General features: G+C 37.8%; 1 protein-coding gene across 1 annotated transcript in view; it reads right to left on the bottom strand.

Moving 5' to 3' along the window:
- Positions 1-14,828, bottom strand: part of LOC150076512 (uncharacterized) — a 188,149-nt gene that overhangs the window by 96,419 nt on the left and 76,902 nt on the right. Inside the window, exon 4 of the mRNA XM_090387374.1 lies at positions 876-1,127. Within this exon, the coding sequence (XP_090243500.1) occupies positions 876-1,127 (252 nt within the window). The remainder of the gene's footprint in view (positions 1-875; positions 1,128-14,828) is intronic.

The raw sequence follows: 14,828 nt of genomic DNA, 5'->3' as shown, positions 1-14,828 counted from the left end.
ATATTTTCTGTAGGATTTGTGGAGATCATCTGTTTGTCTGGGGGTTGTCACCTCCCAGGTTTCTGGACTTGCCAAGAGTAGGCAGGAGTGGTGACACCAAGTGACGAAGCGAAAGGAGTTAGTACAGTTAACCAAATAAGTTTGAGGAATGACAGAAATAAATAATAACTATATCACTTTGTAAGCACATAGTAACTGCTTAGTCAAAAAATGCTTGATACTTGGGGCCAGTGTGTGATATGATACAACTTCTACAAAGAGTTGCATCATATCTAATATGGTTCACTGATTATACTCTGGGCATAGCCAATGACCCATTTTGGAGAGTTAGCAGTATTCTCCAAACTTGGCTATACAACAGATGACAGTTTGCTTAGGCTGACCAGACACTGAGTATTGTATAAGTGGCATGTCCATTTAACTGTATGCTACTTTTTTGTAATGTTTAAATAGTCTGTATTTTGTGTTAGTCTGAGTTGTCAGACTCTGAAGAAGGATATTTGTTTGTATTCATTTTGCTCCCTTTGGGTCTGACATGCTAGCTTTTTCTTCCAGGTTAAGTGGCCTTTCTGCAAGGAGTCAAAAGCTGTGACCAGTTAGCTATTAAAGTGGTAAGTACCGTTAATAAGATAATATGAAGGAAAGGTCATACCCCTTTCTGTGGCTTGCTTACTTTTTATAATCAGGGTCTCTAAGGAAATTAATAGGGGAAAAAACAACCACTAATGAAACAGAACATATAGAGGCTTTAGCATTCTACATGATCAATGATTTATCACTCAATTACTTGGAATAATGTTTGGCATTTAAAGATCACCCATACAAGGAATGGAAAGTTAATAATAATTGCAAAATTTCTTTTGAAAGTAACTGACCTTGAGTATGTCCATGGAAAGTTCGTACGTGACAGTACCCTTTTAGCCAATTGCGATGTAGCCGATACCTCTCAGCAAATGCTTTCTTCCAATCAATTCGACCATTAGGAAGGCGAAAAGTTATCATTTGTTTCTGTTCACCTGCCCGAGACAGTTGCCACTGTGGCAATCTACAGAAGTGCTGCCAAAGGCTTGGTTCACTTGATATTTCATTCCACAATTTAGAAACTTGAGAACTGTGACACAGATTCACTAAAAATTAAAAAAAAAGACGATATGTGTATATACTAAAATATCTATAAGCCAGTATATGAGAAGCTATGTTATGAGAGAAGTTATCATAACATATGATATGCCGGAAATTAAATTTCAAAATGCAAAAAGGCACACTTCATGTATATTTGCAAATTAAGTAGTTTATTGATTGCATGACCCAGAGATGGAAAAGTAGAATTTTCTACACAGAAACATGTTTCATCACTAAATAAAACTGAAAGTGATGTAAGCATTTTAAATCCACTTAGGGATTCCATTCTCAAGACATGCTGACAGATAGAGAAGAAAGCAAAATTAAGAACATATGTGAATCAAGTTAATGCAGGATTCTATAATTGTAAAATCTTTTAAAGTAACAACATACTTTTAAAAAGTCTGCAGTTTCTCCCATTAAGACTATCTCCTGTGGAGCCACAGCATATTGCACCGAAAGATCTAGTCCTGGGGCCAGACTCAGGAGAGCATGACCTAGCACAGAATTAGACACTTGGATTTTTGTTGAGCACTTAGTTCAATTTTTCTCTAAGGCATTAATTCACATTCTCGAGCTCTCAGTCTTACCTAACAGTATACAGAATGGTACTTTCCAGCACACAGAAAAGAATCACCATCAGTAGAGAAAGTTCAGCATACAGTAAGTACAAGGAAAAAGTCTGTAACTCACAGGTGGATTTTCATTGACACTTTGTCAATTTCATTGACAATTTTGTCAATGTTCATTGACCTTTGTCAATCATAACATCCTGTAACATATTATGCATACCTTTTCCAGTTGAAACCATAATTACATTTTAGTAAAGATTTAAATAATAAAATGTATCAAAATAAGCACTGATGAATTACTTTTAAAAATGTCCCACTGAAAAATTAAACTAAAGTGAGAAAAATGATCACAATATACTTAAAAATTCCTCAAGAGAACTTTTTTCAATGGTTTCCAATTGAATGACCTTTGTATCTGCAGCAGCAGGGTGTATATAATCTAAATATACAGAGTTGTTAAAATTAAAGTATCCCTATGTAGAGGGCTCTGGAGCGAGTTTTAAGGGCCGTGCTGAAGAGAAATTTGGACAACAGGTACAATAAAGAATGCACTAGCCATTTATTGGAATAAAAAAAAAAAAAAAAAGTTACAAAATTTGTCACTATATGGCGCCGTGGAAATACAAATCACTTGAACAGTGCTACAATTGTTCAATGTGTCCTCCATTTTGGTCAACAACAGTTCTATTCGAACAACAGCATTTTCTACAGCAGAACGTAACATGTCAACTGGAATACCAAGCACATGATTTCTAATTCTGTCCTTCAGATCTGCCAAAGTTTGACATCCTTCCCGATACACCTGGTTCTTCAAAAAACCTCACAACCAGAAGTCACATGGGGTGAGGTCGGCGATTGGGATGGCCAAGATGTCAGCCATTGTTTCCAGACATCTTGGCCATCCCAAGATGGCCAAGATGTCTGGAAACAATGGCTGATGACCCGTTCGTCTGTAAAGTGTTGCCTTAGCAATCTTTGGACTCAATGGTGGATGTGGGGTTGTTGTTGTTGTTGTTATTTGGTTTTTAGGAGCATTAGCAACTAAGGCCATATTGCTCCGGGAATATGCGGTGGGCATTCCCTGACCTTTCCGCATCTTCCGTATTTGGTGATCACGGGCTCGAACCCCAATCTAATCAAGAAGCGTGTGCTACGCACTACTGCTCCTGCCCACCTGGCTACAGAAGCACCTGGATGTGGGGTATCTATCCTGAAGGCATCCAACGTTGTTGCAGCTCTGGTATTGTGAAATTTGCCAATGTTTCATAATATTGCTGTCCAGTGATGGAACAGGTGAATGTGGGTGTAAATCCAATCATGAATGTGGGTGTAAATCCAGACCACACTGTCACTTTTGGAGAATGCAATGTGACCTCTTGGATAACTCGAGGGTTTTCTGTTGCCCAAATGCGACAGTTGTGCGTATTCACTTGTCCATTTAAGCAGAAGTGGGCTTCATCACTTTAAAGGATGTTCCATGGCCAAGTGATATCCACTGTCATTCGTGTCAGAAACTGAAGTGCGTATGTGAAACGAATATCTGCATCACCATGCTTTAGCTGCTGTAGCATGTGTATCTTGTAAGGATAATACCACAACACCTGATGCATTACTAGCCTTACAGTGGAATGCGGCATGTCCACTTCACAAGAAACAGCTGGCACATTTGCACTACCACATGGAGATTGACTTGAGAAATCCATGACAGCCACAGCCAAATCTTCAACATGAGAGGGGTCCACTCGTTTTCGACCTCTACCTGGTTGAACACCAAGATGTCCTGTTGCTTAAAATTTTGCAATCATTTTGCGGACGGCACAAACAGTCATAGGTCCATGCCTTATGCACTTCTGATGCTGGAATTCTGATAGCCACAGCTGCCTTGTTGCTGTTCTGATAGTACAGCTTCATTAATAGCACCTTTTCCTGCAATGTTGGCATTGCTGCTGTAGTGCAGGCAAACATCTACTGTATGATTTTGAAGAGATTGCTTTGCTTTTATACAGTACAGTAGAGCTGAGTAGTCACGCTGTGGCAATAACTTACAATTATGCAAATAACTTATGTTATTTGCATAATCGTAACTAAGATAGTTATGTGCCATACAGTGACAAATTTTGTAAATAATATTTTTTTTCCCAATAAATGGCGAGCACATTCTTTATTGTACCTGTTGTCCAAATTTACCTTCAGTACGGGCCTTAGAACTTGCTCCAGAGGCCTCTACATAGGGATACTTTAATTTTAACAATCCTGTATATTGTTCACTATAACATAGGATAAGCTAACTGCATATACTGATAATGTAATTTAACACTATGCTAATATTACTCATTTTAAGCACCAAATTCTGAACTCACATTACAGCTCTAATCCTTGAGCTTTTCTCAGAATGGCAAACTGGGTCAGATTAACCTGAGGTACAGTGTGGCAGAAGAAAGTCTGATACATATTACTGGAACTGTGTAAGCTCGTATTACATATATAGCTAGCTTATATGTAATATAAGGAGTATTATATTAGTATTATATATATATATATAGCTAGCTTTCTGGCCTTCCCTGATGTAATCAACTTTCATTCAGCTGATCTGGGTTTGAATCTCATCTGAAACAGGCAGAATTCTTGAAGGCTTCTTAAATCAGGGCAGCAGTTAGCCATCTCAGGTGGATGGATTAGGGTATTCCATGTGAGTTATTCTAGGTTTTTTAATATGGCCAAAAATGAAAATTGGTCTACAAATACACACTTGTAGATGTAATACACAACAAAGCTACATAGACCTGAGAATCTAAGAACTGGTGCACTATAACTTCAATAAGCAATGTTCCAAAAATTTCCAAGGATAAGGAACTTTAACAAGACATGGTTGCTCTTGCAGCTAGCACAGTAGTTATGACTCCTATTTTTCCACAACAGGTGAAAACAGCCCGGATTAAAGTCCTGTCTAGATATAATGTTTTTTTATGTTCTTTTTTCACTGACCATGTTAATCAGTCGCAAGGCAAGGCATTATATATATTTTTTAAATCCTACAAACTTGTTTTATTCATCCAGAAAATCAGGCAACCTGATCACAAAATTTATCGATAATAAACTGAAGCTCTGTGGTTTTACTTGCTCATAGCACAAAATCTAAAACAATCACTGACATGGAAAGAGGTGGGGAGACAAAGTAGGGAGGAAAAAAATGGTAGGATTGCAAATATAAATCCTGCTGAAAATATCTATAAATACATTAAACAGCCACATTCTGTAGATAAAATTAGCAAATTGAATAAAAAGTTATTCATTTTGAAGGTAAAACAGGTTTTTAATAAGTTTCTTTTCTTTTTTTTCACTAACATTTGAAGAAAGGAAATGTATTTTAAAACGAGACTAAAATATGAGAAGGTTAATGAGGTTCAGCATGTATGGGAATGTATATATGGTAATGTCAATGTATCTGACAAGTTTAAAGGTCGCCTCCATAGCCAGGTGGGCAGGAGCAGTAGTGTGTAGCACACGCTTTTTATTAGACCAGGATTCAGGCCCGTGACCACCAAATGCAGTGGATGCGGAAAGTTCACGGAATGACCACTGTATATCCCCGGAGCAATATGGCCTTAGTTGCTAATGCTCCTAAAAAAAAAAAAAAAAAATGACAAGTTTGAAGAACATGAAACTGTTCACAACATTAACAGGAAAAGCTTTGAAAGAAAGAGAGAGAGAATCAAGAAGTGGCAAACATTGAAGCCATTAGAAATGAATACAACTATTCACTAAAGAAGTTAACAAGCCAGTGTTCCTGAGAACTACTTTTCAGTCAATCGAAGATTGACTGAAAAGCAGTTCGCAAACATTTCATACCCTAGCTATTGCATGTGATTCATCAAGATGATCCTGAATTATCTCAACTATACTGGGCCAGAGATAATCTTAACCTCACACTAAAGAAAAGTGCTGACCCGAAAGGATCAGGGTGTAGATGGAAGTCTTGTCTTGTGGGATTCAATGATATTATCGCTGGAGAGAGTTATCTTGAACTGTTAATGGATGGTGTGGTATCCATGATAAGACATGTGTTTCCAGATACATTAGTATTCTTTCATTGCGATGGTGCACCACCTTTATATTTTCGCTGTGATATTCACAGATATTTGGATAATGAATCTCCATAATGATGGAATTCCTGAAAGATTATATGTTCATCATCGTCAGCCATTTTCAATCCACTGCAGGATGAAGACCTCTCCAGCAACTTTCCAGTTCCTTCTGTTTTGTGCAATGGCCATCCATTTACTACGCACAAACTCATGAATTTCATCTGTCCATCTCCAGGTTGTCTTCCAGGTTTTCTCTTAGCTCCTCTTGGGTACCATTCTGTTATTTTCTTAGTCCATCTGTCATCATGTCTTTCAGCTATGTATCCTGCCAAGACTATTTTAGTTCTTTAGTTTTGATAAGAATGTCCATTACTTGAGTTTGCTGCCTAATCTATGTGTTTCTCTTCTTATCTAACAGTCTGATTCCCAATATAATTCGTTCCATTCTTCGTTGTGTAGTTCTCAGTTTCTCTTCCATTCTTTTGGTGAGTGTCCAAGTTTCACTTCCATAAGTCATGGTTGGGAGTACATTGGTTCATTATTTTAAGTTTCGGACAAATCGGGATATTGCTCCTCAGTATGTGACTGTATTTCCTGAATGCTATCCATCCAAAATTTATTCTTCTCTTGGCTTCCATCCATTTATCATTATTACAGCTAATGACTTGTCCCAGATAAGTATATGACTCCACCTTTTCAATTACTGCTCCTTCATCCATTATATCCCTTTCTGTGGCATACTTGTTCATCATTAATTTTGTTTTAGCCATATTCATCTTTATTCAAAATCCTTACTAACTCTGCATAACTGATTCAGATTTTCCTCTAATTCTTTGGGATTTTGGCTTATGACTACAATGTCATCTGCAAATGGTAAACGGTTTAGGTACTCGCCATTCACATTGACTCCTTTCTGCAACCAGTCAAATCTTCTGAAAGCTTCCTCCAGGGCAGCAGTAAACAACTTCGGAAATATTGTGTCTCCTTGTCGAACTCTTTTCTCAATTTTAAATTTATTACTGTCTTTGTCTAGTCTAAATAAGGAGGTAGGCATTCTCATATATTTTCTTCAAAATCATAATATATGGGGTATCTATGCCTTGTCTTTCCAGTGCCCGAAACATTGCCTTATGCTGTATGGAGTCAAATTCCTTTTCATAATCCACAAAGGCCAGGCCTAATGGTGTTTTATATTCATTTGCCTTCTCCATTAGCTGTGACAAATTAGAAAAAATACTTGATTCTCATCAAGTATTCCTTCTAATCTGTTAGTAATGACCTTGTAAACAACTTGTAGATGTGGGATAACAAGCTAATTGGTCCATAATTTCCAATTTCTGATTTATCTCCTTTCTTATGCAGCAAAACTATGATTGCATTATTCCACTCCTTAGGCGTCACACTTTTTCTAACGTATTTTGTGAAAAGTCTTGCCAGTTTTTGTCATGTCTCTTCCTCCCAATTTCAACAACTCTACAGTAACTTCATCATCCCCGGGGCTTTCTGATTCTTCATTTTCTTCAATGTATGTTCTACCTCATCAGGAAGGATATCAGGTATGTTGTATGTGTTACTAATTTGCAATCCATCTTCCCCACTTTTGTATCATTCCCTCGCTCCATGTATAACTCTTTATAGTAGTCTTCTGCTATTTGAATTATGCCTTCTCTGCTATTCATAAGTACACCACTGCTATTCTTCAGTTTCAGTATCATTTGTCTTTCTGTATTACTGCTCATGACTGCTGATTTAAATCCTTTGTTTTCCCTTAATGCTTGTTCTACTTTTCTTGTGTTAAATTTTCTTATGTCCTCTCTGAGTCTCTTTCTAATGGCTTTTCATAACTCAGTATACTCAATTTTCTCCCTGTCAGTGTTTATCTTGCTCTTCATTTGTCGTCTTTGGTTCATCATGACAAGTGTTATGATGAACCGAAGATTTTTTCTTCTTTGGATTTCTTTTTACCTATAGGTTTCTTGGGCTTTATCACTTTCAGAAAATTGTAATATTCCTCGTCAATATCTTGGTCCTGAGCAGTCTGTAGAAGCTCAAACTTGTTCTTAAGTTCCAGTACGTATACTGCCTTTTCTCCTCTTCTGTTATCTGAAAGACGTTTGTATTATTTATTCGAGTCAGTTTTTTTCCTTTCTTTTTTTACATCTATATGGGGCGCCTCTGTAGCCAGGTGGAAAGGAGCAACAGTGCGTAGCACACGCTTCTTGATTAGACCAGAGTTCAAGCCCATCACCACCAAATATTCAGAGGATGCAGAAAGGTCAGGGAATGACCACCGCATATCCCGGAGCAATATGGCCTTAGCTGCTAATGCTCCTAAAAACCAAAACAACAACATCTATATCAAGTGTGCATCTTACCATTCTGTGATCACTTCCAACATTTACCTTATTTAGGACAGTAACATCATTCACAATATATCTTCTGTTAGTGAGATTGAAGTCGAATTCATTAGTTGTTAATCCATTTGGGCTCTTCCATGTCCACTTTCTGTTCACCCTTTTCTTGAAAAAAAGTGTTCATTACTGACATTCCTCAAGATTCAGCAAATTCCCCAAGCCTTTCATCTCTTTCATTTCTTTCACCAATTCCAAAATTTCCTATAGTTCCCCTTTCTGCACTGTTTTGTCTTTTTGAAACCTTAGCATTGAAGTCCCCCATAATGATGGAGTAGTGAGTTTTTTTGTTTATCTAAAAGACTCAATTTTGGTGTACATTTCTTCAACCTCTTCATCATCATGGCTCGATGTTGGTGCATAAATCATTATAACCTTTAGCTTATACCTCTTAGAAATCCTGAGTAATAGTCTTGACACCCTTGGTGATGTACTTTTGAATTCCAAAATGTTGTTTTTTTATATCTTTATGGACCAGAAAGCCAACTACACTTTCATTCCTTTCACTGTTTCCATTGGTGTACAGCAGATTTCCACTTGATAAACTTATAAGTGATTCATTTCTTCTTCTTGTTTCAGCCAAACCGATGATATTCCAATTCACATTTTCTAATTCTTTTTCCAGCTCTAGTATCCTGCCTTCGCCGATGAGCAATCTTACGTTGTAACAGGCCAAGTTCAGTTTCCATGCATGGCAGCCTGATCGTACCCAGAGATTCTTAGCACCCCCTGCTTCCACTCTGATCCTCTTGCTGCCGTAAGAGGGAGAGTGAAAGCAGCCGCTGGGGACTGAGGGCCATTTGTTTCGTTGTGCTGTCATGTGCCGGAGAGTTTGGCCTTTTTCTCCTCACGCTGACCAGGTGTCTTGAAGAGAATCATTCTACACGTTTGTTGTCAACTGAATGACGTAACAGGGCTTACCATCAAGAACGTGTGCATGAGTGGATTTTATGGGGTGGCAGAAAAATAGGGAGGCACAAAATAGGGAGGCAGGTCAACCGGACTTCTCCTAAATCTTCTGAAATAGAAAGATATTGGATCTATCAGTGTTTTAGACTGAGTGTCTGATAACTCATAGAATGCCTGTTCCCCTCTAAGCCCCTTAGAGCCCCTTAAAATTAGAGATTTTTCATAATTTCCAGAGCGATAGTTACACCGTGATAGTAGTTCCAACAAGAATCAGTCCAATGTCACAGCTGCGGGGAACTAGTTCCAGGAATGACCGATCAATATAGGGGGTTTTAAAAAGTGTATCTCTCTATATTTTCAGCTGATTTGTGTGGAGTTCAGATGTAAATGTGATTGCTTTCTGTCCTTTGCGTCTCAATGCTTATTATTCATTTAAAATTTAAGTTTGAAGAGAGTTGTAACACCAATTCATTTTTTCATGTACCGTGGGTTAAAGTTTATCTGTAAACGCGAACAGATGATGATGACGATGTATCTTTGGAAATAAATGCACGCGCTGTACTTTTTTCCTGTGGTGGTTTTAATTCGAGCTTTGAAAATACAGACGTGATGTGTATTTTTAGATTTTCAAAACAATTACAGATATGAAAGAAAAAATTCTATATAGTTTTTCCAGTGGGAAAAGATCTATTTAATTTCAAAAAAATATATATATCCATTTAATTCCAAAAGAAGAGACAATTTATCATTTTTACATATACGTAGGGTGTCAATGTTGTGTGTTTATAAAAGCAGAAATTATCGCTTTGATATTCGCCGCCTAATATCCACTCCACACTGAACCCATACACTGACATGGAATGGGGAATAGCTTAAATCATCTGCAAATTAACAATAAATTCGTACTCGGTTAAAATGAAAATAAGCTTTGTGTTGTTCTTTCTGGAAAAAGTGTAAACAACCACTTTCATTACCCTTGAGAAGTTGCCTCCACTCAACAATGAGAATAGGACAGAAATCTCGGAATGTTCTTTGCTATGTTCTTTTCAACTCAGTTAGAATCAAAAGGGGTCGATTCGTACAACTCATAGGCTGAAGTTTTTGAGTGAAGACAAACTGTATCTTGGGACAGATTGAATTTGTGTTTATTCAAATACATTCAATTACATTGAATGTTTCAAAACTCATTTTCATTCAATCAACTGAAAAAGGACTAAAATCTAACCATGCAATAGAATCAATCTCCATGTGATTTCCATGTATTTGGTTAGGGACGAGAATTTCGAGTGTATTTTTTGAAAATTTCCTCCCTCAGGTAAGTGCAAATAAAGGGTTGAATGCTTTCGAATAGTTTGCTTTTGAAATTTTATCAGTCCTTGTGAGTCCTAAACATAATTACTGTGGATAGAGCTAAGGTATAAAAATAAAATGTTGACGACAGAAATATATATTCTGTATAGGTTTTTTCAAGGGGGAAAATATCAATTTTAATTCCAAAGAAGAACAATATAACCAGAATAAAATTGAACTGTCTAGTTCACGATATTCACAAATTACAATTTGGAGAAAAAAATATAATCATTGCAAATAAACTCACAAGACTTCAAGTAAACACACAGGTTTAATTTTTCAGTTTTTCAAGAACAGATGGAAACAACAAGGAATTTATCTTCCAGAAAAAAAAAAAAAAAGTTTTTCATCCCGCACACAAGGTGCCACATTTGTGACGCAGCAGCATCTGCAACGCGGACACAAGTGGCAGCCCCCCACAGCATAAACATCGCCAAAATACACAATCCCTATTAACCCACAATGCATTGTGGGTTAATAACACCCACAATGCATTGCCACATAATTAACGTTGAAATTATTCACAAAAATTCACTTATAGGTGGTAGATGACTTTCATCAACCGGTGAAATACCACCACTTTCTTTATTGGAGGCTTGAAGTGGTGAAACCCATGTTTAGTCTCTAGAGCAAAGTTTCCGGCATCCCCCCTCCCTCCATACTTCTCCTTCAACCCATGCACAGTACTAAGTACTATAGGTTTTGATACCTTTTGTGTTTGGGGTTTTCATAAAAAAAAAAAAAAAAACTAAGATGTCACAACTGATACATTGAAAAGCTACATCTAACCCAAATCTAACGGGGGAATCTGCATAGGCACAAAGTAACATCTCTGATCACTAACAGCACCAACACCAGTTCAAACCTATGACCTTTGGTCATAGGTTTGAACTGGTGTTGGTGCTGTTAGTGATCAGAGGGCTGTTAGAACTGGTGTTGGTGCCGTTGGTGCTGTTAGTGAAAGAATTGTGGAAGGATGGTTGGATGCTTCATCAAGACACAATGTGCTCTCTGTTCGAAAGTTTCTGGGCCCAAAAACAAATTCCTGTGTGGACATGCACCCTACTTGTTGGACCTAGCCTCCTGACTTTTTTTTCTCTTCATTAAACTGAAAAGTGTACCAAAGGGAACCCATTTTCAATCCATTCAGAAAAAAAAAACAACCAAATGTTAAAATGGCATACAGAAATGTTTCTGTACTTGTAAGAAATGTAGGGAACAGTATGTGCAAGCTCAAGACAATTATTTTGAATTTGTAAGGTACGAAATATTTCATTATATTTATTTTATTGCTATAGTCTCGTTATTTAATAGCCACACTTTCTTGATAGGAAGCAAGAAAGCAAGACCATTGTGTCCTACTAATGATTTATTGAAACATTTACTTGTAGAGATAGGGAGGTCATAATTCCACAGTATAAGGCAATTGCAAGTCTGGACTTGGAATAATACCCTGAAGTTAAGCGATAGGTGGGTCCGACGAAAATCGCTTAAGTCGAATTTGCATAAGTCGGGGTACAACTTTGCATATAAATACATATAAATTTTGTTTAATTGGGACCAAGGACTAACAAAAACACTAGTTTAGAAGAAAAATATTTAATAAAATTGCAGTTATTTATACATATTAATACAAAATATGTATTAAAAAAATAAATGAGTTACGTAAAAAAGTTATTTCAATGTTGATGGCTTCATAAAATCTAACAAATTTGTCTGACGATGCAGAATTTCTTTGTAGCAAGTTAATTTTTTTATTCCTTGCTTTGTAGCTCCAGCGTTCTTCGTTGGAGTCTATGTGTTCTAAAAATTTTAAGCCCTTTTCAACTGAGCTGAGACCTTCTGTCAAACTTGCAATTGCCATGTGCTTTTCTGGTGGAACTGGGTCTGAAGTGTCAGATACTTCGGTGATGTTTTGCTCACGCATCTCTATGAGCTCATTCACTGTCAGCTGCTGACTATGTGAATCCAACAGCTCGTTGAAATCATCACCATTGACTTCCAAATCTAATTGCCTGGCAAGGTTAACAACTTCTTCTATCACATGAGCGACATGATCAGTTTCTGGCGTTGTTTTCGTCTCGTTTTTGAAAAAAAATTAACAAAGTTTCTTCCAGAGACCATTCAATGTTTTTTTTTGTGAATTTCATCCCATGATTCTTTAATGATTCTTACGGCATCGAAAACATTGAATTGTTTCCAAAAGTCTTTAACAGATATCTCACTATTTTGTCTCATAGCTTCATTCAGATGTGCAAACGAACGCCTCGGGTAGTAAGCCTTGAATGTTTTGATGACTCCCTGGTCCATCGGTTGAAGCAAGCTGGTTGTGTTTGGAGGCAAAAACACAACTTTCACATGTGGGTCGAAATTAATTAGGGTGGCAGTAGGGTGACCAGGTGCATTGTCAATAAGAAGCATTACTTTAAATGGAATCTGTTTAGACTTGCAATAACGTTCGACTTCGGGTATGAAGTGGTGACCAAACCAGTCCTCAAAAATGGAAGGTGTCATCCAAGCTTTATGATTTGACTTCCAAATCACTGGTAAGCTAATTTTAGATATACACCAAACGAAAAAATCAAGAGCCGCGTAACTCCAAGTTCGTGTAAGTCGCGGTAGCGTGAGTCGGGGTATTACTGTACTGCATTCAAGTATGGAGACCACACCTTAAAAAAATAAATAAATTTAAAAAATGGCAGAACTTCTTAAAAAGGCCCCGACATGGACAACATTGCCAGGTGAGACTGGAAAAAGGGCATTCATATAAGAAAAAACATCAAATCTGCAGGCTGCAGAGCTTGGTAACTAGGCATCTTAGAGAAGATTTAACCGTTAGTTAAATCTTCTCTAAGATTTAACTGTTAATAATCCTGGATATAACCTCCATGCACAAGTACATAGTGGGTGATTACCCAGGTGTGAACCAACGTAAGCAGGGGCCACACCACATGGAGGAACGCCGTCCCTCAATGTTACCAGGCAGTACTAGGTGGTAGATGACTCTCATCAACCGGTGAAATACCACCACTTTGCTTATTGGAGGCTTGAAGTGGTGGAACCCATGTTTAGTCTCTAGAGTTAAGTTCCGGTCAACCCTTCCCTATCTCTTCCATCATGCAGTATAATTGATGACTTTTGAGGTTATGATGAACGTCGTGGCAAGATCCAATATTTCTTACACTTCGAGGGTACAGCCCTAAAACGGTGTTCGCAGGCCAGCCGCTAGTTAGTACACCGGACCGAATCTATTGGTAACTCTCTAGGAGGCTTCCGGATCAGCTAATGTATAATCTTGCTACCTCTACTCTGCCAGATAGTGACTGGAGGGAGTCCGAGTAGTGTATATGCGGGGAGCATTGTCGAGGCCATGTTATGTCAAGGATCTGAGTATATTCTTACCACATGTATGCCATATCCAAAAATTTCATTACTTCATACAGCATGTCCCACCCACTTTTTCTTACTATTGAATATACCATGAATTGTAAAACTAATAGAGCAAGTTATCTGCGAAAAGATCTAAGATAAAAGATCCCAAGGACTTCCTAATTCATTTCACAAATATACGTGGTCTCAATTCTAATCTCAACAATGTCCGTTTCCACTTGCAGTCTGCCAAACCTCATGTACTATTTCTGACAGAATCTCAGTTATCGGTTGATTCAAGTACTGCTCATCTCAGATGGCCAAATTATTCGCTGTATAATTCCTTTTGCCTCAAAGGTGGTACTTGTGCATATGTCCGTTTTGATATTCAATGTCAGAGACTTGGCAATTTGGAATCTCCTCTCTTTGATCTTCTCTGGCTTCAAATCTCTCTACCTCATTGTGTCAAATTCATCTGTTGTCTCTACCGTTCTCCTAACTCCACTAATCACTCGGAGCTCTTTGACTTCCTCTCTTTGCAACTTGACTTTCTCCAGTCGAACTTTCCTAACAGTGAGGTAATTTTCTTTGGTGATTTTAATGTTCACAACTCCAGCTGGCTTCCGTTTTCTAGTCACACCGACCCAGCAGGTCGAGATGCCGAGGCTTTCGCAATTACTAATGACCTAGCACAGATTGTTCATTTACCTACAAGAATACCGGACAATCCTAATCATACAGCCAACACACTTGATCTTTTTCTCACAAACAACCCTTCCAAGTGCACAGTCAAAGTGAGTGGTCCTTTAGGTACCTCCGATCACAACTTGGTGATTGTCTCTTCTCCAATGGAACCTTTATCTCATGGCTATTCCCAACCTCGTGTTGTTTGGCATTACAAGAATGCAAAATGGGATGACCTGCAAGACTTCTTTTCTTCTTTTCCTTGGTCGGATTACTGTTTCAAAACTTCTGATGTCAACGTTTCCTCAGATCGTGTCAGTGAAATT

This window comes from Mastigoproctus giganteus, chromosome 13, assembly GCF_048544385.1.
Source record: "Mastigoproctus giganteus isolate SK-2022 chromosome 13, ASM4854438v1, whole genome shotgun sequence".
Lineage (NCBI taxonomy): Eukaryota > Metazoa > Arthropoda > Arachnida > Uropygi > Thelyphonidae > Mastigoproctus > Mastigoproctus giganteus.
This window is presented reverse-complemented; position numbering and strand designations above follow the sequence as displayed.